Source organism: Acinonyx jubatus, chromosome A2 (assembly GCF_027475565.1).
Source record: "Acinonyx jubatus isolate Ajub_Pintada_27869175 chromosome A2, VMU_Ajub_asm_v1.0, whole genome shotgun sequence".
In the NCBI taxonomy this organism is placed as follows: domain Eukaryota; kingdom Metazoa; phylum Chordata; class Mammalia; order Carnivora; family Felidae; genus Acinonyx; species Acinonyx jubatus.
In genome coordinates, this window is record NC_069383.1 from 38,576,389 (window position 1) to 38,603,730 (window position 27,342).

The window sequence follows — 27,342 nt, forward strand, 5'->3', positions numbered from 1 at the left end:
TCACTATCTATTTTTAATTGACTTATGTATTTGAAAAAATATGTCTCTGTTCTAAGGGTCACAACCTATTGATCTCTTCCTTCCTTCCTTCCTTCCTTCCTTCCTTCCTTCCTTCCTTCCTTCCTTCCTTCCTTCCTTCTTTCTTTCTTTCTTTCTTTCTTTCTTTCTTTCTTTCTTTCTTTCTTTCTTTCTAGTGTTTATTTTTGAGACAGAGAGAGACAGAGCACGAGCGGGAGAGGGGCAGAGAGAGAGGGAGACACAGAATCTGAAGCAGGCTCCAGGCTCTGAGTTGTCAGCACAGAGCCCTACGTGGGGCTTGAACTCACGAACCCACGAGATCATGACCTGAACCGAAGTCAGATGGTTAACCGACTGAGCCACCCAGGTGCCCCTATTGATCTGTTTTATGTTGGAAAAACATGGAGACTTATAACTCTTCATTATTTGTGTGATTCAAGTCATTTTTTATACTGTCCCTGGTGTTCTGTGGCCTTGGAATTGCAAATTAAGAATAATTTAATTTTGGCCATTTGATTACTTTTTGGTTTTAGAGAAAACTCTAGAGATGGAGGAAGCAGCCATGGTTTGAATCAAATTACCCCACAGATGATTGATTTGGGAATGGGCACCTATTTCAAAGATAACTCAAGCTCTAGGTCACTGGCCCTGTGACACAGCCTGACTAAAACATAGGAGGAGTTTAGACAGATCAAGAGAAAAGAGTTAACAGTTGAAACAAAGCTGACAGAATGCCACAAAGTAGCAGATGGCCGTGAAACAGAAACTATGGATAGATGAGGAAGAAGATATTATGAGACAGAGATGAAAACATGCAGTGTGAGGGGCGGAAGTGTTCAGGAAGAAGCCAAGGCAAAATAAAATTTCTACTCTGAGAAGGCACACGAAGAACCGCTGAATCATATTAATGGCAGAGCCCCAGAATGCAGATCCATCAACACCCAAGGCTGAGGCCTGTAAGCTCCCTTTCAACTCCTGATCCATGCTTCAGCTTTTCCCAAGGCCCTTTTTGTGGTTCTTTCATCACAGGGTGTTCTTTTGGCACTAGGTCTTTGCGCATACTAGTCCTCCTTCTCAAATTACTGCGGTTTTCCCCTTGTCCCTCACATCTCTGCTTCCTCCTTCTTCCATTCCTTCTGCCAGCTCTTAATCATTCAGCAAGTCTCACTCAAGATTTCTTTTCCTCCAAGAAGCTTTGCTGCACCCCCCCTCCTTTTTTTCTTTTTTTCTTTTTTTTTTTTTTAAGCCATGGTTCCCATCTTGGGATAAGTTACATCTCAATTTTTTTTTGCCCCTGCCATTCTTACGCCCTCTCAGTTCTCCTTCCCTCCACCATATCCTATGTGTTTATGGCCTTTAAGTCTTGCCTTTTTCTGTGTCAGCTGGTACAGTGTTGAGTCCTTGTTATCTCACTTGGATTATAGGTTTAGTCCCTAAGTGACTTTTCTAACTCTGGTTCTCCCTATCCAGAATTCCAGATACTTTTTTCATAAAGTGAAGGAGAAAATCCTATCACTGTGCTCAAAAATTATCATGAAACCTCTACTTCATACATAATTAGATATAAATTAATTAAGCCTATTATTGCAAGACTCTCCAAAAGAAGATCCTGGTTTTCTGTCCAATTCTTTGGTTCACTACTCACCTGTCAGGAATTTACGAGGGCACCACATTATGCTGCTTGCTGTTGTGTTCTTCTCAGCATCCTGTTTCTTCCGTTCTCATCTTCTGGATTTCTTCTTTCCACACTCCCAACAATGTATTTTTTCTAGCTGTCATTTAGAGTCATATTTTTCCATTCTGCTATTATGTGCTTGTTTTGTTTTTTTGTTTTTTTGTTTTTTTTCCACACATACAGTCTCATGTACAAAAGGAAACAGAGCACACTGATTGAGAGCCCTAGACCTGGTATCAAACTGCTTGAGGCCCAACAGTTCTGTCTCCACCTCTTATGCTCTGGCCTGAGAGATGTTATATAATCTCTCTTTACCTTAGTGCTGTCCTCTGTAAAAAGAAAATAATTAGTGCCTATCTTGTAGGGTTGATTACTAGGTCGAATGAAAGGATACATGAATACATGACCCATAGGACACTGTCTGGCACATAGTAAGTGCTTCTAAACAAAAAGAAAAGGAGAGACTCATCACCAACAATACACTTGAGTAAAGATGTAGTGATTTGGACAATCAAGGCATTCTCTGCTCCATTTTGGGCTTGAGTATTAAGGCAATAAACATAGAACCATTTTAATCTAATTTTGAATAGTTTTCTTCTGGACTTTAAGAATTTCATTACAGAAATCTCAGTGTAAGGATGGCTACTTTTTCTTAACTGAATTTTCAAGCTCCTTAGAGTAAAGGTAAGATCTGTACTTATTTTTCCTCATTCAAGCTTTTGATGTCTTTCCTCTCTAATATCACTTCTATTAATGAGAACACCTTTCAAATCATGGTTTAGCTTGTCTAGTTAATTGTGTTTTTCAGGAATAACAGGCTGTATTATAATAATTGACTAAATGACTAGGTTAAGAAGGAAGATGAGAGCAAGTTGAAGAAATCATTTTCATTTCAATATGTGACCTCCAGTTGACCCTTGAGAAATGTGCTGTGTGGAATGTGTTTGCCTAGACAGAAGCACAGGTCAGTCTTAGTTTATATAGTTAAGTATTAAAGGTGAGGTGAGTATTAAAGGTGAGGCACAGACTGTCTCTAATTACATATAAATTTTAAGTGAATTTGGAATAGTGAGTGTGCCATGAAGCAGAGACAATGGTATCAGAGCGGATACCAGATTTTTTTTCTCTCCTCCTGGGAAGCTAATTTCAGGCTTCCCCCTCGCCTCTCCTCAACTCTCTCTTGCAACAGTCCCCAACCTCTACAACTACTGTGCTTAGTAGCTGGGATGGCATTTGCACTGCACAGACTGCATTGGGCATCATAACTCACTTGTATATCCAGAAGCAGAAATCTAAATCAAATTAGCTTAACATTTCAAGGGATGGATTCGGAAATTTGGAGGGTGGTTTATCGACTCATCAAGTTTGGAACTCCAGGGGTGAAACTGACCTCAGAGAAACTCCATGTGCTCAGATGCTATTGTCACATTTCCTTCTTCTTCCTCTTTGTCCCATCCTTTCCAACTGTGTTTCTCTGTGTTTGTTTTCTCCTATGGGAGGTAACTTTCATATGGGCATACGGTAACCAGTATCTTGAAATATACATAGTCTTACCTCGGTTGCCTAGAAAGAAGACAGTCTTTTTCTCTTGGTGAACATTTATAAAATCCCAGGGAACAATTGAATCGACAGTTATAGCGCCTTTAGAGAAAAACTGGACCAAAGAAAGATTAGTCTAAGGATGTTATGATGTGGTTAATGCCTGCAATTTGGAATGTGTCCTTTTGATAAATCATTCTCAGTATCTCTCAAAGCCTGCTTCCATGCCATGCACTTCCTCTAAGTTGCAACCTTCTATCTACCCTTTCTTAGCACACCATCTTTTTAATTGTCTAAAAACAACCAAGTATTTTTATATAAAATCCTTTGCCATTCTTGTTTTGCCTCTAACATTGCCCTAGGCTTTTAGCCTATTCCTTTTACCTTCTTCTATGATCTTGCTTGAGAAGTGATTTTCCCCTCACTCCTGTATCTTCCACTATTTCCTTTCTTCTGACTAAGTCATTATGCAGAGTTCCCCCCTCTTTCATAATTCCTCCTCAGGTCCCCACGTCTCAACCTTGCCATTCACTATCAGATTTTGCAAAGGGGAGGAAAGTCGCTGTGGAAGTTGTTCTCTCTTACACATGCCCATTTGCCTCTTCCTGCCTTGTGTCCTGCTGTGCTCGCCACGCCCCCCCCCTCGCCCCGACACCCCGAAATGGCTGCTTTCGCAGGGCCACACATTGTTGAGTTCAGTGGCTTTTTCTTCCTGTTTTTCTTCCATGAACTCTCTTGCATTATTGACCAGCTTTTTCTTCTTAAACCCTTTTTCTGTAGCTTCAGGTTCCCTAGGTCCATCTCCTTCCTCTCCCTCATTGCCTGTTGCTCATATTTTTGCTTGGATTCCTTTTTGACTTTTTATACATTTGAATTTCTAGGTTCTCTTCCAAGTTTTTTTTTTTTTTTGTCTCTGCTTTCTCTCTTTTGATCTTGTTTCCCTTTTAAAAAAATTTTGATTCTATATTAATAGTCTGCTAAATATTGCTAAATCTGTATTTTTCCATCATTAATATTTCTTTTGAGTTCTTCCTTATTTTTAGCTTTCTTTATGTAATATTTTCTTATTTTTAGCTGTTGATTAGCTTTCTTTTCATCGATATCTCACCAGACCTCATCTGCTTTATTTCAGTTAATGTGTATGACCTCCTAGACACAGGATATGTATGACCTCCTAGACTTGGAATCATCATTCTTCTCTTTCCTTTATAGTCATTTATTTTCCCAGTTAGGTCATTTCTGAAAATGTATCCCAAAATAATTTAAATTTAAAATATGACAATACATGTTAATATTTTGGACACAGGAAATAATATGTACAGCCTACCATGTAAATCGTGTTTGTGTATGTGTGTACATATGCAGCATAGTAACAAAATGAAAATCCATGAACCCATTATCCAGTCCAAGAATGAAACCACTGTGTTTTCCAAATTTATTTCTTCCTTTGTGTTCTAATTCGTTTAGGATTTGTGTTTCAATAATCATTTTTTCTCCTTGTTTCATATTATGCTTTAAAACATATGACATTTCTCTGGCTCGGGTCATATCCCCTTGATTAAAAAACTTCTCAGGGTCCCCATTACTTTGGAATAAAATAGACTGAGCCTAATATTCATAGCTTTGTGATCTCGCCCAACCTATGATTCCGACTGTATTTCTATTATTCCCACTGAATCATTCCATGTTTTGAACTCAAAGTGTCTTCCTTCTTTCCTACCTTCTTTCATTTCTTTTCCTGAATAAGCCATTGCTTTATTCTGTCCACACTTTTGCTCCTGTAGTTGCACACTGAAGCCTTCCCTGGGATATTTTCTGTCTTATCTCCTTTGGTTAAAATCCAACTCATGGTTTAGGGCCTATCTGAAATGCTCTCATATCCATCAGGACAATCATATATGGTTTCTTTCCTCTGAACTCCTATAGCACCTGTCTGTTATTGTCTTGAAGTACTTATAATTTTCTTTTATTTCCTCATCTCCTTCTCTGATGGCACAAAGTCTTATATATAGAATGAATTTATTATATATATATAATTTATTATTATTATTATCATTATTATTTGCAAGGAAGCAGCTAACTTCTGCCTACCTTAAAATTCTTCCTCTCCTTCCCTTTCTCTTTTCATCTAGGTAAGGCTGGAGGCTTTGTCCCTATATATATTGTTGGGGGACATATCACAGGATTCTCAAGTTCTCGTATTATTTCCTATTTGACTAATGCTTCAGTTCTCTGAGAAGAAGATTGCTCTTTGTTAATTTGAAGATTTCTTTATGGGGATTCTCACTTCGATATTCATGCTACTATCATGGTACAAGGGCAATTTTTGTTTTCCTTGAGATCTTCCCTTAAAGGGCAGTACTATGATTAAAAATACAAGTATAGGTACATGCAGTATTTCTTATATTTTGACCGGTTGGTGAAACTAGAGAAATGAACAAACTTAAAAATGTGTTATATAAATATATTTAGACACAGAAAAAGAGAAATACTCCCTCCTATGGCAGTGAGAAGACATCTTAATGGACACCTATCTGCCTGGTTGAAGAGGCTTCTACCTAGAGACATCAGAGCAAATTAGATGAATTTTGTAAGATTTTATAGTTTTCAGTTTAGAAACTGAAACAAACCCGGCTTGGAAACTTCAAACTGATGAATAGAGATAGTCACATCATGTTGGAAGAGTGTTCTTTCTTTAAAAAAGAACTTTGTAGTGTTTAGACAAATGTCCTAACTAAATTTCTAGTAATCCTTATATCAGGGGTTTCTTGTTATGGAAATGCCAAGGCTGAGATAACTTTAGTAAAGATGAGGCAGGGAGTCAAGAACATAATAAACAAAGTCTCAGCCAAAAGGAGTTACTTAGAAGAGAGAAAAAGAAGAAGGCATTGATTCCTCACTCCTGGCAGAAAACACCTTGCTTGAAATATGAAAGGACAGAAGGAACACTTGGCCTCCATTTGCAGATTGGAAAAGCAGGTAGCATGGAGCCTAGAGACCAACACCTGAGTTGGTTCTTTACGTGACTCAAACTCTTAGGTCTGCCTATAACTGTCCTACCCCCTTATTTCTGGGCAGGTTTGTGATGTCATATTTGTGCATTCTATAAAGATAAATGAAGGGAAGTTATTTTATAGTTTGAATACCCTTCTGTATTGTTGCTAGAATAGTCAGGTAATATATTGTTTAGAGACTTATCTAATACAATTAGATCTTCTAAAAAGTCATTTGCTCTTAAAGGCTGATTGAACCATACTTTGTGTTATTATAGCAAGGCAACTTTTCCTGATAAAAATGGTAATTATTTATCTAGCTAAGCAATCTTGTTGATTGAATATAGCTAAATGTTTGGCATTTAGGCTAAGAAATACCTTTAGGCTTGATTGGTATGTGAATAAATTGAAGATGAACATTAGTTTTACTTTTGTTGGATGAAACTACATATTAATTTTTGAGTTTAACTGTAATTAGTGATTTCTTACTTTCTGAAAATTAATATTTTTTGAAAAAAATATCATGCCCTTTAGGTTCTCATCACTGTATTTTCATAAACGCTATTAGTTTTAAATGATACATATGGAAACAGCACCCATAGTAGTAACATAGTGAATCTTTAAAACCATTTGTGCATAAGCTGCCTCAAAGGATAATTAGATGATTATAACGGTACTTGCTTTGAGATAGCTAATTAAAAAAATCTACTGCTCCCGAGTCTAATTATTTGAGTAATGATAACCTATTAACAGCCATGAAGCTTCAGTTACAGCCAACCCCATTGAAGAAAAGAAAAATAAATACTTTAACATTTTCTACAAAGACCCCGAGGATGGCACCAGAGCAGTCTTCGCATTTTCTGCTCTGTGTTCTTTGCCCAGCCTCACATACGGGATGTGCTCTAAACCACCTACACAAGTGTCTTTCATCTGATTCACTCCTATAGGTTTTCATTTATTTCTTAACTTCCTTTGGCAGCAGGGAGATAATTTTCTCACTCTTCTCTACCCTTTGTGAGTCTCTGAAAGAAGGCTTTTGTAATTAGACTTCATAGCTTTAACAAACATTTCATAACCTGCCAGTAAAAATGTCAGTTCTCTGGGCCAGGGCATAATTAAATGAATAAGTATCAATGTGGTGATTCAGCCACAGAATCAAATAATTTAAAGGGGTTATTAATTAGGGACTTGCTTTGATTTTGGAATTCTAATCAATAATGAGCTATGTTATGAACCAAAGCTTTCTTGCTTTCACCATTCCCATTACTTGGACTGTTAAAATTATTAAATAAAACCATGTCAATGAAAATTTTACTTTATTGTTCTTTTCCTGAATGATTAATCACCTGAGGGGATGTTGTTAAAATAGCAACAAAATTGGATATGGTCAAAATGAATGTTTTGCCATGAGCCTTTAAGACCGGAGCTGAGTGATGCAAAGAATATATAAAACTTTGTAACCGACTCTGTTTGAGGCCATTACTCCCTGACTGAAGTCTGAAAAAAAGAGCACAAATTGAATGTTGGAGGCTGATAATATTTTGGTAGGAGACCCTTTGAGCTGAGAGCAGTAGAAGGAGGACAGATATGTAAAGTCTTGACTACTGTAGGGATGAGGGATAGTGAGGATAGGTAACAAGTCATGGTGGCTCTTAGAACAGCAAAGAGTGAAGAGCTGAATTTGAGAACAAACCAAAAGGCTGATGGAGTCAGATTAATCTTTTGAAACAGAAAGGATCTTTCTATTGTTAGAAAAATAGTTTATTTTATATTTTAAGGAGTCTCTTTGAAGTCTGGGAATGACTAGGGTGAGCAATGACATACAACTCAGCTTAATTATGAGCAACAGTAATTGAAGTCTTCATTCTAGGGGCCACAGTAAGTGTTTTATGTTTATCATCTCAGTTCTTACAACCCTGTGTAATAGGTCCGTCTCCCATGAGGAAACTGAGGCACAAAGATTGCTTTGTTAGTGGCTGAATTGAAGTGTTTAAACCAGGCAACCCAATTTCAGACTCCAAGTACTTGGCTACCATTCTATATCCCCTCCAAGGTAAATTTTATCTATAGTGTTGCTTTATGTACATTTTGACCAAAGCTGTACCCTAGTGATAGTTTTCAAAAGGCTGTTACTAGATGAAATCTGTTGAGAAAAAGTTTCATGTTATAGATTCCAAAGCAGGAAGAGATATCCTCAAGTTTAAATCATAGAGTAGATTTCCTCAAATATCTTTAAAATATTTTTTTGTAAAAGGTACTTTTATTCAGAAACATTGGAAGAATAGTAAATGGCAATTTCTGGTCTTTTTTTATCTGTCTACTGGAAGTTTTTTACTTGGTGTGCCCATCAGGAGCCTAAGAGTAAACCCTCAGGAAAATTTAGGTCTCTCCTGATGAGGCTTATTGTTTGTTGGTTCTGTTCTTTTTTATTGTTCTTTTGCTTAAATGATATGAGAATAAGCTTCTAAGGCAATGCTCCAATTTCAAAAATCAGAAGATCAGAGTCATTGGTTGGGTTACTTTAGTCCAAAAAGAGCATAAACATAGACCCTACCTTTATTGGTTGAAGTACCTTTACTGGAAAATTGCCTAGCAAGTCTGGGCATATGTAACTGAGAGCTGGAAAGCTAAGGGGGACTTACTTGCGTGAAGGGGTATAAAAAGAATCATGGTTTTGTTTGTTTGTTTGTTTCCTCTGGATGGATAGAGAAGAAATAGGCTTAAATTAAAGCAAGCAGGATCTAGTGTGCTAAGACAGTTGCAATGAATAACCTCTGGACTTGACTAGTAGTGAGATGTGCAGAACTTTATATATTTTTTAAAATCACAACTGTGCAAGAATAAGACAGAATATGAGTTAGTTTGAAAGCAGTCTAGTGTATCATTAGGAAAACAGACTTCCTGTCATTGGGCTATCTTTGTAGATTTAACACTGTGTATCATAGCATGTTTTAATTGTTGTACGCACTTGGGCTTGGAGCTGTACAGGCAGTTCTCCACTTAGACTGATTGCACTTCTAGATGATGCAGAAAGACTGCCAGCCAGTTTTACCTGTCTTATTATGTAATGGCACTTAATGCAAGCAGGGCACAAATGAACTCACCCCAGCTAGTCTGATTCCTGATGTGAATCAAATAAGGCCCCCTCATCAACAACCTCAGCTTGTTCCCATGGGCTCCTCTGTGGAACTCTATATAGGATTAGATTCAGCTCCACAGCAGTGGCAGCTAAGAGAGCAGAGTGGGAGCAAAAATAGCATGGGCCACAGTTTCTGACTTGACCTTTTTTTTTAGTGTGTAAAGCTCCTGGTATTTAGTTGTTGTTGTTGTTGTCATTTATTGTAGTTTAATGTCATTCATTGTATATTGAAGTGGTTAGTTTGTAAATTTCATTTATGAAATCAAAGATGTAAAGATGGAAGAAGGAGAGAACAGTATGTGTTTGGCTAACAGAAGAGACATCTTTGACCTATGATGTCCGGTGACTTTCACTGGGACCTATTTCCCTGAAGAGCTGGTCAGTTGGCTCTGTGACAGTCACCACAGAGAAGTTGTAAAAGTGCAATGACGTTGCCTTTGAAATAGATATATATAGCCTGTCCAGCAAAAATACTTCGAAGGGCTGCACTCATTTGATGTATGGTACTTGCTGTATTATATGTATGTATTATATTTGATGTATTTGTGAGAAAGAATTCAGTGTTAGTACTTTATAGTCACACCTTACATCCCAATATACCCTCAAGAAAAAAAAAATACAAACAGACCTTCTAAGCAGCAATGTTCAAGTAATGACTGTACCAGTAAGAGCATTTTTAGGTAGATGAAAAAGACTTGATTATGTCAATTTTGTACCTTTGGTATTTGTCATTATTCACGTCAAAGCTTTTGAAAGTGGGTATTTTTTTTCTTTTTGACACTGTGAAGAAATCCTGTAATGAGAGAAATCAAAGCAAGTAAAATTCGATGCGATTGAGGATTGGTTCATGCGTGAAGCTTTCGCATGTCACCAAAGAGTGGCTGTTCGTGGCAGCGCAGACACTGGAGGACCCGTTCTATTTACCCAGGGAAATTTGCTTTGAGAAAATGAGAACAGCACAATAAACTCTTTTAAAAACGAAAGCCATTGTCTGAAAAAACCATCAGGGATACTGTTTGACTCAGAATCTCCTCCAAAAACCTTCAAAACCTTCTGTCCTCACGTAATCTTGTTACACAGATAGTACTTAATATTTTCTATTTTGATTGTTTTTAGTCTCTTTTTTCCTGTCAAACAGGACTTCTTTAAAGTTATGAACTCATCTTTTTTGTTGTTTGTTTGTTTGTTTTTTGCTTTTCCTACCTTGCATTGTGTGTGTTGCATGGAGGGGCACAGAGTACTTCTATTTACTAAATGTCTGACTCTCAGAGTCTCTCTGCAAGAAACCTAAATTCTGGTCTTGAGGGTTTTTTGTTTTTCCTGTTTGTTTGCTTTACCTTTTCCTTAAAATTTTTTTTCTATAAAAATAAGCAAAACTTTTAGGAGGTAGTAGTAGTGAGGCAGGAACTTGGAAATGAGACCTAAATCTAGATTATTATATCTTCTTTCTACCCATTTTTAAATTTAATTTTTATTACAGTAAAGAACACATAATATAGACATCATTATTACTTTTAGATGTCTCAGAACTCTTAAGAATTGTAGATATCTCAGAACTATGTGATTTATAGTCCATAAAATTGTTAATTAAACATGCTGCTTGCTTTATTTCTTCAGGTTCTTTTAGCATTAAGCCTTTGGTAAGGATTGTAATCTCATAATTTCATTTCTTTGAGAAAATAGCATCAGTTTATGTCATTCTGATCTAATGAATTTTTCTTTTTTTCTTGGAGAGATTCTGGCAGGTGACTGTGAAAGACTGGAGTTTGAATCCTAGCCTCTTACCCTGTGATCTTCGGTGGGTTAGTTAACTTCTTTTAGCCTCCTTTAACTTTAAAATGGAATGGCAAAATATACCCCTTAGGCTGTTGTAAAGAGTAGGTGACTTATTATATGAAAGTATTCAGTGTGATACCCATATGTAGGTGGTGGTCAAGAAATAGTGGGTTTTTTTTTTTAATTTTTATTTTTTTTATAACCTCTTCTTTGTTAATCCAAATAGCAAAGTATGCAATTTTCATGGGAAAAGAGAACTTTTAGATCATTGAAGTATTATCAGACATAGCTACTTTATGTTTATGTGCTAATATACATAATAATAAGCATAATAAACATCAGCCAGCATTATTGAATATCGATACATGGAGAATTGAACAGAATATTTTATTTTAATCAGTTTTTTTTTTCATGTGTGTTTTAATACAGAGGTGACTATATGCACTGGAGTTTATTACAAACTAAAATGAGATTTTTGTTTTATGACTTGCAGTTCCTATTGTAATTTATTTAAACAGAAGGGGATTGTAAATTGCATTTTAAAGGTAGATGCCTCTCGTGAGACATTTGCATCAGTGCACACTGTGGACTCTGGAAAGTATTTTCAAAGCTACTCGCAGCAGGATTTATCTCAGTCATTGAAGAATTCTTGGACAGGACATAATAATTTCTCATCCACTAGAGAAATGATATTATTTTAGAATAATATTTTAAAATGCAGATCTTGTAAAAGGTGATAGATGACTATTCTAAAGTGAGATTTATTTCCTTTCTGAGGATAGATTAGGATGGATAGACTTTAGGAGCATGACTGATCAGTGAGTCTGGGCTATTCAGCAGTTCCATAGTGTATAGATTCTTTGTATTATTAAAGTAACTATTTTAAACTTATTCCTAACAAAGCTCTTGCAAGGGTAACCACTGTAATGTGGTCCCAAGGAAAGGAAATTGTTTCCAAGAGGTTTTAAATTTCAGTGATTTTTCAACCAATTGGGAGCTATTTTGGGGGGATTACATTGCTCTGCTACTGATTGTACTGCATGATATCCTCAAGATCCTTTTAGTTTTTATGGTTCTTTTTATCAGATCCATGCCCCTACTTCCAGAAAATGGAAAAGAGGAAGCCAGAGATACATTATTTTACATGTCAGATGGAGGCAAAGCAAGTAGCACTGGAATCTGATTTCTTGGTTTCTTTGCTCTTCCAGTTTTAATAAAAAAAATAAAGCACAAAACACTGAGTTTTGAAAATGTAATGTAACATTAGTACTTATTTTCTTTAAAAACGTATGTTGAACATCCAACTCTTGATTCGGCTCACGTCCCAGGGTTGTGGGATCGAGCCCCTCATCAGGCTCTGCGCTGAGTATGGAGCCTGCTTAAGATCTTCTCTCTGTTTCCCTCTGTACCTCTCTCCTGCTTGTTTTCTCTGTCTCTAAAAATAAATAAAATAATTAAAAAAATAAAGTAACATCTTCCCCAATATTCCCTATCTCACTGGCTTTCTTTACTTTGCTTTATAACACTACTGTCATTTGACTGACTGTATATTTTTCTTGTGTACTTATTGTCTGTCTTCTCTGTTAGAATAAAAGCGATGCGAAAGTGCTAATGTATATCTGTTTTGTTTACTGCTGTATCCCAGTTCCAAGAATAGTACCTGAAATATAGGATACCTTCATTAAGATTTTTTTGAAAAAATGCAGTCAAGACAACACAAAACCTATGCCTTGCTTATTAAGATGATTGAGTTCTTTTTATAGAAGCATTTGTTTTCATGAATCAATTGATTTTAAATGAAATACCCCTTTAAATATTAGCCATTTCATTTTCCTGGTATCTGCATCTGAATATATATTTCTAGTTTGGGAGATTTTAATTTTTACTTCTGCTTTTTAAGATAACAAATGGGCTTTTTGCAAGGGTCTAGGTTACTTTCCCACAATTATCCATGTTTGTAGTTTGGGGCAAGAGACTACTTCTCAAGTCATCTCTACTTGGTTTCCCAATATGGTGGGTGCCTATGGATTTATTTCTTTGTTTCTTACTTGCTTGCTTGTTTCTATCCACCATTTTTCAAGAGTTTCAGGTTGCCAGCTATCTACAAATCCCCAATGTCCCATGCACACTCATCTCTGTTTCTACTCTACTAATCAATCAGTATTGGGTCAACTAGAGTTCATTGAGTAAAATTGCTTATTATCCCTTTATCCCATTCCTGAAGAGAAGTAGTCCATTTCCCGTAACTCTCTTTCTGCTCATGTAATGTTTTCCTTTGATGCTATTTTTTAGCACTGTTTCAACCAGTCTCTGTGAAGAGTCAATTCTACATATCCTCTTTACTGTCGATCATTAGAGCACAGCAACCTAGAACAAAGTAGAGGCACTTGAATCGCTGTCTGGGTTCATGAGTGAAACTAACTGTGAGGACACTCATCTTTGCCCCTTTGGGTATATTTGGAGTAGAATCAGTTTAAATGATAGGCTTCCATGGGAGAAAGGAAGACACTTCTCCAACAATGAATTCTACGTGATAGGAAGCTATGAGTGCATGACAAGTGCAGTTACTTTTGATTCTTGAAACTTGTCATCAGAGAATTGTTAGTAAGGTAGACATAGGGGCCAGCACTCCAGTGAATAGTTTGCTTTTCTAGATAAATTTCAGTTACATTAGTGGATTTTAATTGCACTGATATTTTTTGCCAAGAGTGGTCATCTTGGAAGTTAATAACCTGATATTAAAGGAAAAGAAGAAATCCTTCATTGGACTTCTGATTGTTTCTCAGTTCTTCTTTATCTTAGAAATGATACCTTTATTACAGCATTTGAAATATGTTTAGTCAAGTAAAGAAGCTACTTCTTGAAAGATGTGCTTTGAGATTAATATCTAGTTTGTCACATGGGTTGGGTAGAGTATAATTCTCCAAAAATTGCATAAAGATTGCATTCTAGAAGTTGAGGCAATTGACTCAATATGATAAATGTCAGTTGGGGACAACACATTGATTTTAATTATATAGCTGTAGGATGTAGGCATGCTCTGCATATCCGTTTAAGGCAGAGTTTGTGTTTAAAAGATGTCTTTGTGCCCTCCAAACATGTGTGATGCTAGATTTTTCACATGACTTCCTTAGAAAAATTGGTAAGAATTGTCCCCAAATACCCAGACAAGCTAAGATGGGAATCAGAATTGTATGAGTAGGTCTGAGTTGTCTTTATGGAAGACTTAATCTAAAAATAGATTGGGAAAACTGTCCTTGTTTCTTAACCATAACACTGTATTTTTGTTGAGATCGTTGTTGAATAAAGTGAGGAAGAATTAAAATACTAATTTGTGCAGTGGCATTAAATTTGATTAGCCATCGTGTGTGGGTTCTTCCTATTGTTTACAAAGCCTTTATGTCTTTAATATGTTTAGTGAACTCCTAGTCATCCTTGAAGTTCCAGATGAAGCAGCACTTCCATGAAGTCTTCTCTCTGCCAGCCAGAGTTGCCTGCTCTTCCCCACTGGTCCCATTACTGGTCTGCATTATTTATTCTGGATACAGATATCTGTTATAGCCATATTACAATGGATTATGAATGCTTGTGTATCTGTTTCTCCCTTTTCTCCAGCAGATAGTGAGTTTTTAATGGGCAGAAAGAATGCCTTACTTATTTCTTTAGTATCAACTTCTTAAATAGGACTGGGTTTATAATGGGTTCTTTAGTTGGGAAAGTAAACAAACATAATTGCCTGTATCTGCCCTTAGTTCATTTGTAATAATCCCTGCTGTCGGGCTTGGATTCGACCTAGATGATGTAAATAAAGCCAGTATGTCTGTCAATTTCATATGGATGTGCTAGGTATAATAAAAAGACTGATTAAAGATCCACCAAGTTAAATTAAACAGTGGTATACTCTCTAGCACCAATAAGTCAATGTAAAAGGATTGTATTATGCTTTATTCTGAAAAGGCAATATCACGAATCCTGTTTTATTAATACCTAAATATGTTATATACCTTGATATAACCATTGATTGGTTTTGAGAGGTTTTGTATGATGGAAAGAAGAGAGAAGGAATCAGATTAAAAAGGGATTTTAATCTTCCGTACTTTTCCCTGTGATTTTGTAAACTTGCATCCCATATATGCCAGTAAAAATAACTCTATACCTTTATTAAAACTTCAATATCTTCATTTATATTTAGAGTGGTAGCAACATAAAATTGAAACCTGAGAGTCGTGAAAGATATAAAGTCATGTTTTAATAGAGAAACTAAATTGCTCCTTCAAAGAGCCTATAAAACTGAAAAGCATTCATTATAAATGTAATAAAAACTTATGAGTCCCATTTTATTAAAACTACACCCCGTTTCCTGAAGGGACTGGATCATTTAGAGGTAAACCAGTGACACTTTATATCTAGCAACATTCTTTATGTGAGATAAGACATCTACTGAAATGAAGTTGGTGGTTTTAACATGATCCCTAATGGACATCCATTCATGTTATAAGATTAGAATTTCTCTTTTAGCAGAGTTTGCAGCTTCTGATGATAATGTACCTTGATCAGGTTAATAACAATAGTAAATTACTTACTTCTTTAAGTTCCTTCAAGAAACAGAACAATCATGAAAGATAAAGCTTATGCTTCTACTAATTGGTCTGCTACATCATTCTATCATTTTGGAAACTTCTTACTGAAGTCAAATTATAAGATTAACATTGTTGCAGGATAATAACTTTCTAGTGATTACCATTAGCCTTTTTTTCACTTTTTGGATACAGTAATATTTTTAGTGTGTTAAAGGAGAAGCATTTCCTTTTAGTCTTTAACTGCTTTCAGTGTTTTTAAATATTCTGTACGTATTCCCTAGTTGATTCTGTTTTACATACTCCATACACCTATTTCCATATTGTTATTATTATTATTTAAAGCTTTTATATTTATTTTGAGAGAGAGAGAGAGAGAGAGAGCACCTGTGCAGGTGAGTGAGCACGAGTGGGGAGGGGCAGAGAGAGAGGGAGAGAGTGAACTCCATGTAGGCTCCACGATCACAGTGGGGCTCGAATTCATCAACCATAAGATCATGATTTGAGCCGAGATCAAGAGTTGGATGCTTAACCAATTGAGCCACCCACGCACCCCTATTTCCATATTATTTTAATTGATTGTGGTTGTACTGGTGTTAGTGGTTTTAAAGTACAAAAGGAAATAGGGTGAAATGACAGGTAGGCTGTTAATTTACTCTTAGTTTTAGAATCAAATAGCTTTAGATAGAGATTCTTGGATGTTTAAATGAGAGAATTGAAGTATTTGAATTAATATACATTTGCCATGTGGATGTATTTAGAAAATAAGGCAAGGTTTCTGGAAATGCTGGAAGAACAAAAATGTGTTTATTCTAATTCATTTCTGGAAACACAACCCACATATAAATAAATGCAAAATAATGGGGGAAATGGGAAGAAATTATATAAATAACTAGGGAACAATTAAAATTTTAAGACACAGTAACTAACATATATGTCAAATTCTGTGGAATTTGGACCACACTGAGGGAGGACACTAAGAGCTCAAGTATACTTTTCTGGATCTCTGCCAGTTTGTACATACCTCTGAAAAAGCACATACTCTCTTCTCAAACATTCACTTCAGTAGGTGTTTTCGGCCTACTATGGCAAATACTGAAGAGGTTACAAAGATAAGTTAAGAGTATACTTTCGAGGATCTTACAGTCTAAAGAGAAAAATATGACAAGGACACACAAGTATAAAGCCAGATGTAAGTATTATGTAAGTAACATAAGGTCCCACAGTGAATAGCTTTCAATAACAACCAAGGACAGGGTAGGAGAGGCTTTTATGATGTAGCATTTGCAAAAGTGTCAAGAGAAAGATAAAGTTCCAGTAGTTAATGATGGAGGAAAAAGACATTGATTATAGAGGAAGTAGTAAGAACAAAGGCAGAAATCTACATAGCATATTTAGGGAATACTTGTCAATTCCAGTCGGGTTCCTGCGGGAGCTACATGCTGAAGTGGAAGCATCACTGCTTCATAATGAGCTATGGTTAACCAGAGTGAACCAGCACTGTCACTTTGAGTTTGTTTGTTATCTCCATTGAGCCTCACAGAACCTTATGAGATAATAACTACTAGTAGGTTAGGGAAACAAGACTCAGAGAAGTTGCCTGAAGTTACTCTGCTATTGAGTGGTTGAGCCAGGGATATAAACCCAGACCTTTTTTTTTTTCTTTTTAAGTTTATTTATTTATTTTGAGAGGATGCAACAGGTGGGGGGAGGGGAAGAGGGGGAGAGGGAGAGAGAGAGAGAGGGTGCAAGGGAGAGAATCCCAAGCAAGCTCTCCACTGCCAGCACAGAGCCTACGGAGCCTAATGCAGGGCTCAGACTCACGAACTACGAGATCATGACCTGGTCCAAAATCAAGAGTCGGTCACTCAACAGATGGAGCCACCCAGGCACCCTGAACCCAGACCTTTCTGACCCATGTTCTCACTCACTTTATTATATGATTCTATAGGTGTATCTGGCACTGTATTTGGAGGAATCATCCTGTCAGACCAAAGCTTCAGCCAGTTTGTGAAAAGCATTGTCTCCTTCTCCTCCTACTTCTCTTCATCCTCCTCCTCCTCCTCTTCCTTTTCCTCTTCCTCCTCAGTAAAAAGAAGGCTGTGTTTATTCTCAAGTTAGTAGTTGCATTCTTGTGTTCTGGAGGACAAGGAAAAAATACTTTATCTCAAAATACATTGGAATTCTTGGAGAAAAATGATAATTACAACCTAAATATCCCCAAACGTGGTTTATCCATGGAATCTCCATTACTCTGTGCATTGTCATCTGTCTACTGATTTTGAGACTATATTCAGTCAGGTTTTTTTCCTGCTTGATGTTTGCCTTTGTTACTGTAAGGCAGATACTTGCCTCTAAATCCCTACTAATGTGTGACAATTCCAAAGTATGAAGAAACTTTTTTTTTTGAAAGCAATAGCTTTGTGTCCAAGAAATTTTCAGGCAAGAATATCATTTTAGACTTTTGAAACTGCAGTTTCAACATTACAATTGGGCTAGTTTATCATTTGACAGTACTGAGTAAACCACTAGTTCTGTTTTTAAACATGATTATTTTATCCATCCTTCCCATCTGATATCTCCTTTAAGGTTTGTTGGAACTGGTGTTCATATTTCACTTTTAGCTAATGGCATATTCCACTTTGGTTTGTTGAAGCCCAGTTCTGTAATTATGTTTATATTTGTTTCCCTTTTTAAAGATTATGAAGATTTCTTCAGCAGGTAATTGGCTATATTGCTCTGAGAAATATTTTCTTATAAATACTTGGTTTATTTATAAAGTAACTTATTGGCTTATTGGCTCTTCATGACAGTTACTGTATTTATTGCCTCAACATTTTCAGCATTTTTAGGCCTCAGTGCTTGTAAAATAATATATCATTATTTTAAGAAGTCTTTGTGAAATCTAGAAAGTCAAGGAAGTTTAGGGAAGCTTTATAATAATGAAAACCTGGAAGTAACCTCATAGGAATAAAATAAATTGTGAAATACCTGTTCAGTGAAATACTACACAGCTATGGAAACCAATAAGCGAGTTTTGTTTGTACTGCGAGAGATGTCTAAGATACATGTTTAAATCAAAGTCAAATCTAAAATGCAGACAGAAAAAGCGGCACCTGGGGGGCTCAGTCGGTTAAGCGTCTGACTTCAGCTCAGGTCATGATCTCACGGTTTCTGAGTTCAAGCCCCGTGTCCGGCTCTGTGCTGACAGTTCAGAGTCTGGAGCCTGCTCCGGATTCTGTGTCCCATTTTGTATCTGCCCTTCCGCCACTTGTGCTCTGTCTCTCTCTGTCTCTCAAAAATAAATAAATATAAAAAATTTTTTAAATGCAGATAAAATGAGTGCATCTGTGTATAGACAAAGCTATATAGATACGCAAGTAACAAACATATACACAGAGAAAATTTTTGAAACTTTACAAAGAACCATCAACTGTAGTTACTTCTGAGGAAAGAAACTAGGAAAAATGAGAATTTTCATTTTCATATATTCATTTTGTATTTCTGTACACTGCTTTAATTTGTCTTCTTTTTTTCTTTCTTTCCGCCCCCCCCCCCTTTTTTTTTTGATGAGCATGTATTACCTTTAAAACTGAAAAGCTGTTGGGGCACCTGGGTGGCTCAGTCAGTTAAGCAACTGACTCTTGATTTCAGCTCAGGTCATAATTTCATGGCTTGTGAGTTCGAGCCCAGCATCAGGAACCATGCTGTCAGTGTGGAGCCTGCTTGGATTCTCTCTCATTCTCTCTTGGCCCTTCCCCTACTCAATCTCTCTCTCAAGATAAATAATAAACATTAAAAAATTTTTTTTAAATTAAACTGAAAAGCTTTTTAAAGAAAAGTACCCCTTTACAGGGGTGCCTGGGTGGCTGCTTCAGTTAAGCCACCTAATCTTGATTTCAGCTCCGGTCATGAATTCATGGTTCGTGGGATTGAGCCCCGTGTCTGGCTGTTCTGATGGTGTGGATCCTACTTGAGATTCTCTCTTGTTTCTTTCTCTGCCTCTCTCTCCCACTGTCTCTCTCAAATAAAGAAACATTTAAGAAGAAATACCCATTTACTTAGAAAACAAGAACTAGGAGAGTATTCTTTTGATGTCCTCCATAACCTTTTTTGCATTGAAAATTCAGTATCTTCTAGGGTTTACAATGATCATAAGAAAGCTGTAGGGAAAATGCCACATTGTTTTAGTTGAAAACTTCTAGTGCTGAATGGGTCATTGTATTGAACTTTTTTCTATAGTTTGATGTTTTGGTTTGATTCTGAAAATGAAAGCAGGGCAGTGCCTCTGCTTGTGTGGTGCCGTATAAAAGGTTACTACCACAAAGCATCTTGTTCTTTTGAGTGAACAATGTAAACATGTACTTCATTCTAAAAGATTAATTACCTTGATTATTCAGTTTTTGTGCTGCCATAATTAAACATGGTTAAAATAAAATTTGACTACACATTGCAGCATTTTATTCATATTGCCAAAGTAAATTATTGATTTGGAGAGACCTCAGATAAACTGTTCTGAGTATGTGGCTTTTAATTTATTTTACATTTTTCTGAGAATTTCTAAACATTGAATCCATAATGTGCTAGAAGGAATATGAATTTTGAAAGTATGTATACTTGTGAAAAAGTACTTACTGGATAATTAAATGAAAATAAAGGAGATAACATATTTGGTCAAATATCCCAAAGACTCAGTGATATAATAGATCTTCAGAAAAATATTGTGTCTGTTTTTAAGAATAAAAATACCTTCGGGGCGCCTGGGTGGCTCAGTCCGTTAAGCATCCAACTCTTGATTTCAGTTCAGGTCATGATCTCGCAGTTCGTGAATTCAAGCCCTATGTCAGGCTCTCAGCTGACAAGTGCGGAGCCTGCTTGGGATTCTCTCTCTCCCTCACTGCACCTCCCCTGCTGGTGCATGTGCTCTCCTCTCTCTCTTAAAATAAATAAATAAACTTAAAAAAAAAGAATAAAAAATACCTTCATAATAAAATTGGCATACAATAAAAAAAGTAGTGTAGTTCATTGGTAGACTGTTGCAATTGCAATTTTACACTGAATTTTGATTCGACTTTGAATATATTGATGGTTTGTTTTGGATATAGGAGGCACTAGTATTGTCTCTTATATTCTCCCTGCCTGTCTCATTTCTATTCCTTGCAACTGTATGCTTTTGTGAAACTAGTCTTCAGAAGCACCTTGATAATGTCTGTCCATTTGTTAATGAGATCATAGAAACTGGTATCACTTAGAGCAGAGCTGATGAGTTAAAAAAAAATTGTTTCTAGCCTCTCATCCCATCTTCCAAATATACTAGTGGGATTTAGGTTTCCACTGTCCTTATTACTTTAAGTTTGAGTAAGTGGTCCTAATCCAAATACTTAATAAAATCTTTATAATTCTATGTAGTGTAAATGGAAGCCAAAAATCTATTACTTGGGTGCATCTTTCCTATACTTTACAATGTAAGTTTTAAGTAGTATCTATTACACCGTTAGAAACTAATATATTAAATAATACACCAAACATTGGCAGGTTTGTGCTACTTTAAAATAATTTATCATTTTTTAATAATTCACTCAAATGCATTATTCAAAGATTGTTATATCTATCAAAGATATAAATAATATATTTCTGCAGAGGGATTATCACTTCTGAAAAAGTAGTAAGTAAAAAATGTTGTATTGCAATTTTTTGGATAACCTAAACGTAAAGCAAAATAAACTATTTGGTGTCTGCATGCTAAATGTAATTATAGAAGCTGATACTGACTGGGGGTAGGCAGATATGTTCTGTGTAAGTGGTTTTGTCATTTGTGGTTTAAGGTTGGAAACAGCGGCAAAATGTGCCTACCTCAAAGAGTTGGTGAGAATAATTTATAAAAGAAATTTTATATAGGAAATACTATATGTTTCAGGTATTACTTTTCCTTTAGAAACGAATACTGATTAACGTTTATTATTTACATGTGGATTTATTGAATAGAGTAGATATAAGTACTATTCATTTGCAAACATTTATTGAGACTTGTACTAGACATTGTGCCAGGCAGTGGGTATAGTGATAAAGAAGATGGGCTTCAGACACTGATGGAGCTCATAGGTTTTAAAAGAGAGAGCATTAAAAACAAATAATTATGATAATAGTAACAAATGCTGTAAGCAGAGATAGGAGTACAAAGGAGAGATTGATTATGCTGGGGATCTCCGGAATCCTTCCCAGAGGCTGTGCTTGGAGCAGGGGAAATAGGAGTGTTAACAGAACAGAACAGTAATGGTTATCACAGGTAGACTGGAATTAGGTAAATGTTTATTCCGATATTAAAAGAATACTAAATGTAGAAGGGTAACAATACTCATCTCATTCAACATTTACTGAACAGCTACAAGGAGCAAGTCCCTGTGTTATCCCCTGAGGGGTAGACAGCTGAAAAGGTCTGGTGCCTACTTTGGAGGTGCTCACAGTCCTGCCTGTGTGTGCACAGGAGAGCTGTGCCCAAGGCAGAGGTCAAGTAAAGGTGTTGTGGGAACTTCACCCTATCCAGGCCATGGTGTAACTGTTAAATCCCAAAGAGACAGTTGTGAATTTATAAGTAAGTTAGCTTCCTGAGTTAAAAATGGACTGGCATGAAAGAAGAGAGAAATTTTAAGAAATCAATAATAGTTTAAAAACACATATGACATAGCCTTTAAGAGTTAAAGACAATGAATGCGTAGGATCCAGTGTAAATAAAGGCATGCAGACCTGTAGTGTGGTCAGAGGAAGTGTTGTAAAATAATAGATACAAACAAGCTACGTCAAAAGAGATCTAAATTACACGTTCTAAAAATGCTACTGGCCAACCCATCTAGAATCTCTTAACTAGGTTTCCTAATCAGTCTATTTACTAGGAGATGCCTTATTCATCTCTAAGTCATTGCACACTAAAATGAGGAGGCTTTTCCCAACCTAGCCCCAACTCTCAAGATCCCTGGGTATTGAGGACTTCCTGTGTACCCCGTTTCTTCTTAATCTCAGGCAATCACTCTTGAGAATTATAAAACCTGGGTGAAGTAAGAGCTATCTTTTCTTTTAAAGAGGCTAGGGAATGGGTGCTCAATGTTTTACGGTTTTTAAGAGCATATCTAGGTTTTTCATCACAAATCTTTACCACTTCCTTTTCACCCCTGGACATAAATTCTCCCAGTTTTATTTTTACTGTACCTTTGGATTTGCTTATCCACTGATTCATTCTTAACTCCTGGAGTGGGAGAAAGGCATTTGAATTCACTTCAAAGGGCAAAGCTTCCACCTGTGCTCTTTTGTTGCTGTCTGCTTCCTATCAACTTTCTTCTGTATTGTAATTCTTTTTCCCTTAGAGCCCTCAAATATGCAAAATTGTTGCAAAAAGAAATAATAAAGGGGGGGGGGAAAGGAACTCCCTCACACCAATTTCCCCTCAAATTACTCTATTTTTTTTCTCTTCCATCTTTAAATGGTTGTTTTTACTCAATATGTCTATTTATGTATTCCTATTAATAGTCCATCCACTGAAGCCTGGCTTCTGCCCAAACCATCCATTCTACTGAAGCACAGCTCACTGAGGTTGCCATGGACTTCACATTGCCAAACTCAGCCTCTCCTCTGGTGCTCAATTGCTGCCCAGTCTACATGGTCAGCCATCCCCTCTCCAAACCCCTCCCTTGCCTCATCAGCGGTGACTTCCTCTTCTTTCTGTGACTTGTTTTTGGTCTTAGCGATTTCTTCTGTCTTTATCCTGCTCAAAAAAAGTGGCTATTCACTTGAGTTCTGTATTTGATCTTCTCTTTTTACTCTTCGCACCCTCTTGGGCAGTCATCCACTTTCCTTGATTAAACTGTGCATATGACTCCCAAATCCAGAGCTCCCGTCCAAATTTCTCCTGAGCTCTAGACTCGCAGCTCCATCTGGATGGACTAGGCACTCCAAACTTGGTATGTTCCCAACCCTTTACTGATTTATATCTGGTGTCAAGTAGAATCAAGAGTTCTTTCTTTCAAAACAAACAACTCATGCACTTTTATTTAGAATAAATATTTTACATATTAAAATAGTTAATGTTTAATATTTGGTTGGAAGAAGTAAGAAGAAAATGAATAAAGGTTGGTGGCAGTTTTTGATTCTTCAGTTTGCAGACTAAATACAAATTTAGGGAAAGAGGAAACAAAAACACAATTTTTTGAAAGAAATTTGCATAGGATATTTTTAAAAGTTATCACAGGAAACAACTTTGTTGCAGTTCCTTATACTTATGTCATAGTGTAGTATTTTTATTTTAAAAATATTTGCCTTTGACTTTAATATATGGGGGAATGGGACCTCATAATACTTTCATGGCATAAGGTAATCTGATTGTGGTTGATGAGGGTTATAAAAATTCATTGTATTCTGATTTTGTTGGTTTCTGGGTAAGTCTGGGAGAAAATTACTTCTTCCACTTGGATACATAGTTGATCAGCCAAACTCTAGGTAATACCCTACGGGAGGTTGCTCTGTGTAAATGCAACTTCTATTTGCTTGGGTTACCTTCTGCCAGATCTTGATAAACACAGATTTCCATGTGACCACCTCCCCCCTTGCCTCTGTGAACAACCCCCTTCAACTGTTTCTGCCACATTGTTCTTGGCTGTAGAAATAGAACCAAATAGCCTGCTTTGGGGGAGTGAATGCTTTCATCCTTATATAGCAATGGAGAATTAGAGCAAGGTGGTAGGGTGGAGGGATATGTATACAAAGGATGTAAAATGTGAAGTGCTTTTTTAAAAAAGATTTTTGCTTAGCTCATAGAAGTTCAATTTTTGTTTGGCCTGACTTCATTTTCTAAAAGCACTCACTCGTCCCGAGACATGTTTAAGAGTAAGAGAGGCTAGAATCATCTTACCTTAGGAACTGGATTGTGCTACTAACCTAAAATACTTCCAAGTCAGGAGGAAGGAATATAAAGTTATTTGCCTTCACAGGGATTGCTTTTAAGAGTACACGAGAAGTCAGTTTCAATCAAGGCAGTTTGTTCAGAAATAAAAGCATGCAGGTGGCGTGTGTGTATTTAAACAGCAACATTTTATCTAGCTGCAGATTTTAACTGTTTCTGGAAGTGTTCTGTTAGCCAATGTAACTGTGATGTAACGAATGCATTTTATATGCAGTAATGGAATTTAAATTGATCTGTGAGGCTAAGTTAAATAGTTAATCTCTTTTTGCCTTAGTTTTCTTACCTGAAGCTTGGGGGAGTATACTGCCAAGAATATTAAAAAAAAAATGCAAGATGCAAAGTAAGGTACTATGAGCTGCATTGTCATTTAACTTTGTTAAACTGAAAACTTGTAAGCCACGCTAACCTTGGAAGAAGTGGCGAGCAAGGCAGCATGCTTTCCTTGCTTCTCCACTCTTGCCATCCTCGTAGTATTCTGTTACCTCTTATTTCGGACTTGCAGTGGTCAGTGCCTTTCTATATTCTTCAAAGCTTTCTCTCAGGGCAAGAAAGTAGCATGATTGATGTTTGCCGTGTCAGACTTTATATTAGATGTTATACATGTATTCTCATTTGGGTCACTAAGATGACTGTCAACTTGTGATGCCAGCTCTTTTTCCCCGATTTCAAACCCCAGTTAGTCAAACTGCCTAGTCATGATTGTTATGAGTTTGATTCACATTACATAACAATGTACGTGAATACCTATGTACCTACCTACCTGCAGAGATGAATAATCCTGTTTTATATAGAGAAGCAGTGTGCCCATAGTGGTGAAGAATGTGGCTTTCAAAGCCAGATTATTGAGGAAACCAAGGCTCCAGAGATTGCCACCTGCCCAAGGTCACATATTATTGGACATATCTATAAAAGGATTTGCTCCTGAGTGTGACTGACCCCAGTAGCCATCCTTTGAACTGCTTTCAGCCTTTCCTCTCAACCATGCTTTTCTGTTTGTTTCATTAGTGCATAAAAGAGTGAAATATTTTCTGCAATCCTGTATTTTGCGTTATATGTATCACATGTTTTATGCAAAACAATTTTTACTTTTGTTGAGTCTAAAACTATATTTCGTGATGAATGAAGAAGCTCTATAATTTGAATTCGGTGATATGGTAATGTTAGATTTAATTTTAAACCGAAGCCTGAAGGACTAGTAGAATCAGAGAAAGCCTTGTTTTTTGCTTGGATGTCATTGTTTACCTTGAACATGAAAAATAGAGCAAGTAGCTAGGAAGCTCAGAGGAATAAAAAATAATAACCATCATGCTGCCCTGGAAATAAAAGGAAATGATAAAGCATACACCTACCAGCTCCATGATCAGTGATTTTAGCTATTGGCTAGACATTTAATTTAGTGTAAAAAATGGTGTGAGATGATGCCTTATAATGTATATCTGCAGACAGTTTTTTCACGATTATTTATTTTGATATGCTGACAACCGGCCACTTTAATTTGCACTGGTGATACAACTTGAAATTATCTCACGAACATACACCTATACAACTCCCCACCCTCACCACACACACACAGGATTGTCCTGTAAGCACAATTTTATTATACTGGAACTGATATATTAAGGCTAATCTATGATAGCAATTTTATTGAATAAGCACCTAGTAGAGGAAAGACATCCTTTCACCTTGAAAAGTGTGGTTAAGTCTTCCTGCCCTCCCCTGACAGAGCGCTGGACTCTCCAGTGCTGGGTGGTTTGGAGGTGGAGAGATAACCTTAAGCCAAGTCAGTTCAAGATCATAAAAGCTATGAAGAATTGTAGTTCTCTGAAACTTCACTGTATTAAAAATAGCATCCTTATTCTCTTACTTTCATCTTTGTCCTAGTTCTTTGCTAAAAGATGCCATAGCTTCTTCAGTATTTGTGGAGTTTAGGAGAATGTGGACCAGTGCATCTTTCTTCTTTCTATTACTTTCTGTACTTGGGTTATCAGTGACAAGAAAGTTAAAGGAAAATCTATGAGTAGAGTAAAAAAAAAAAAACATTAAAGGAAACTCTTGAGAAGATAACTCTGCCATATTTATTAAGTATTAGTGCAGTCATTAATGTTGAGTTAATTTCCTTTCTGACAGGCCCCACTAATACTTCATTTTTTTTTATTAGAAAAAGATGGGTTCCCTGAGAACAGTGATGTCTTTGAATGGTTATAATTATTACAGAGGACGCTCAGGACTCTGGGATCGCAGAGGCAGAGCTTCTGCTTTGAGACTCCTTTCTCTGCTTTTTTCATCTCTCTCTAATTGTTTTCGTTATTTTGATTGAAACCTCTGAGTTGTAGGAATAGAATCCTATAGAGCCTTGATTAGAGAATGGCCACGGTAAAATGTCAATTTTCACATGTGTTTCTAAGTAGCACACTTAGCACACTTTCTAAGTAGCTCCTGGCACATATAGACCACTCTCTAGAGTTCTCTTCTATTTGCTACTTGAGGGCAATTTTCTCTCCATTGTTCTCCTAGTTGGTGTGATTAGCATAGCTGGCTGATGTTAGTAGGAGGTACTTATCCCTTAAGTTTCCTGGTAAAGGACTTGTAACCAGTTTCTGCTGGATTTCCATCAGTGCAGCTGTTCATCTCTCCATTTTCCATCTTGTGCAAATCTGCCCATCCTGCCCCTAATC

General features: G+C 36.6%; 1 protein-coding gene across 6 annotated transcripts in view; it reads left to right on the forward strand.

Annotated features, from left to right (window-relative positions):
- Positions 1–27,342, forward strand: part of IMMP2L (inner mitochondrial membrane peptidase subunit 2) — an 873,838-nt gene that overhangs the window by 330,378 nt on the left and 516,118 nt on the right. Inside the window, exon 5 of one of the 6 annotated variants that reach the window (XM_053218213.1) lies at positions 14,559–25,991. The exons of the other annotated variants lie outside the window; for them this stretch is intronic. Within the exon in view, the coding sequence (XP_053074188.1) occupies positions 14,559–14,607 (49 nt within the window). The 3' untranslated portion in view covers positions 14,608–25,991. Of the gene's footprint in view, positions 1–14,558; positions 25,992–27,342 lie in introns of those variants that run through there. 6 annotated transcript variants of the gene reach the window in all.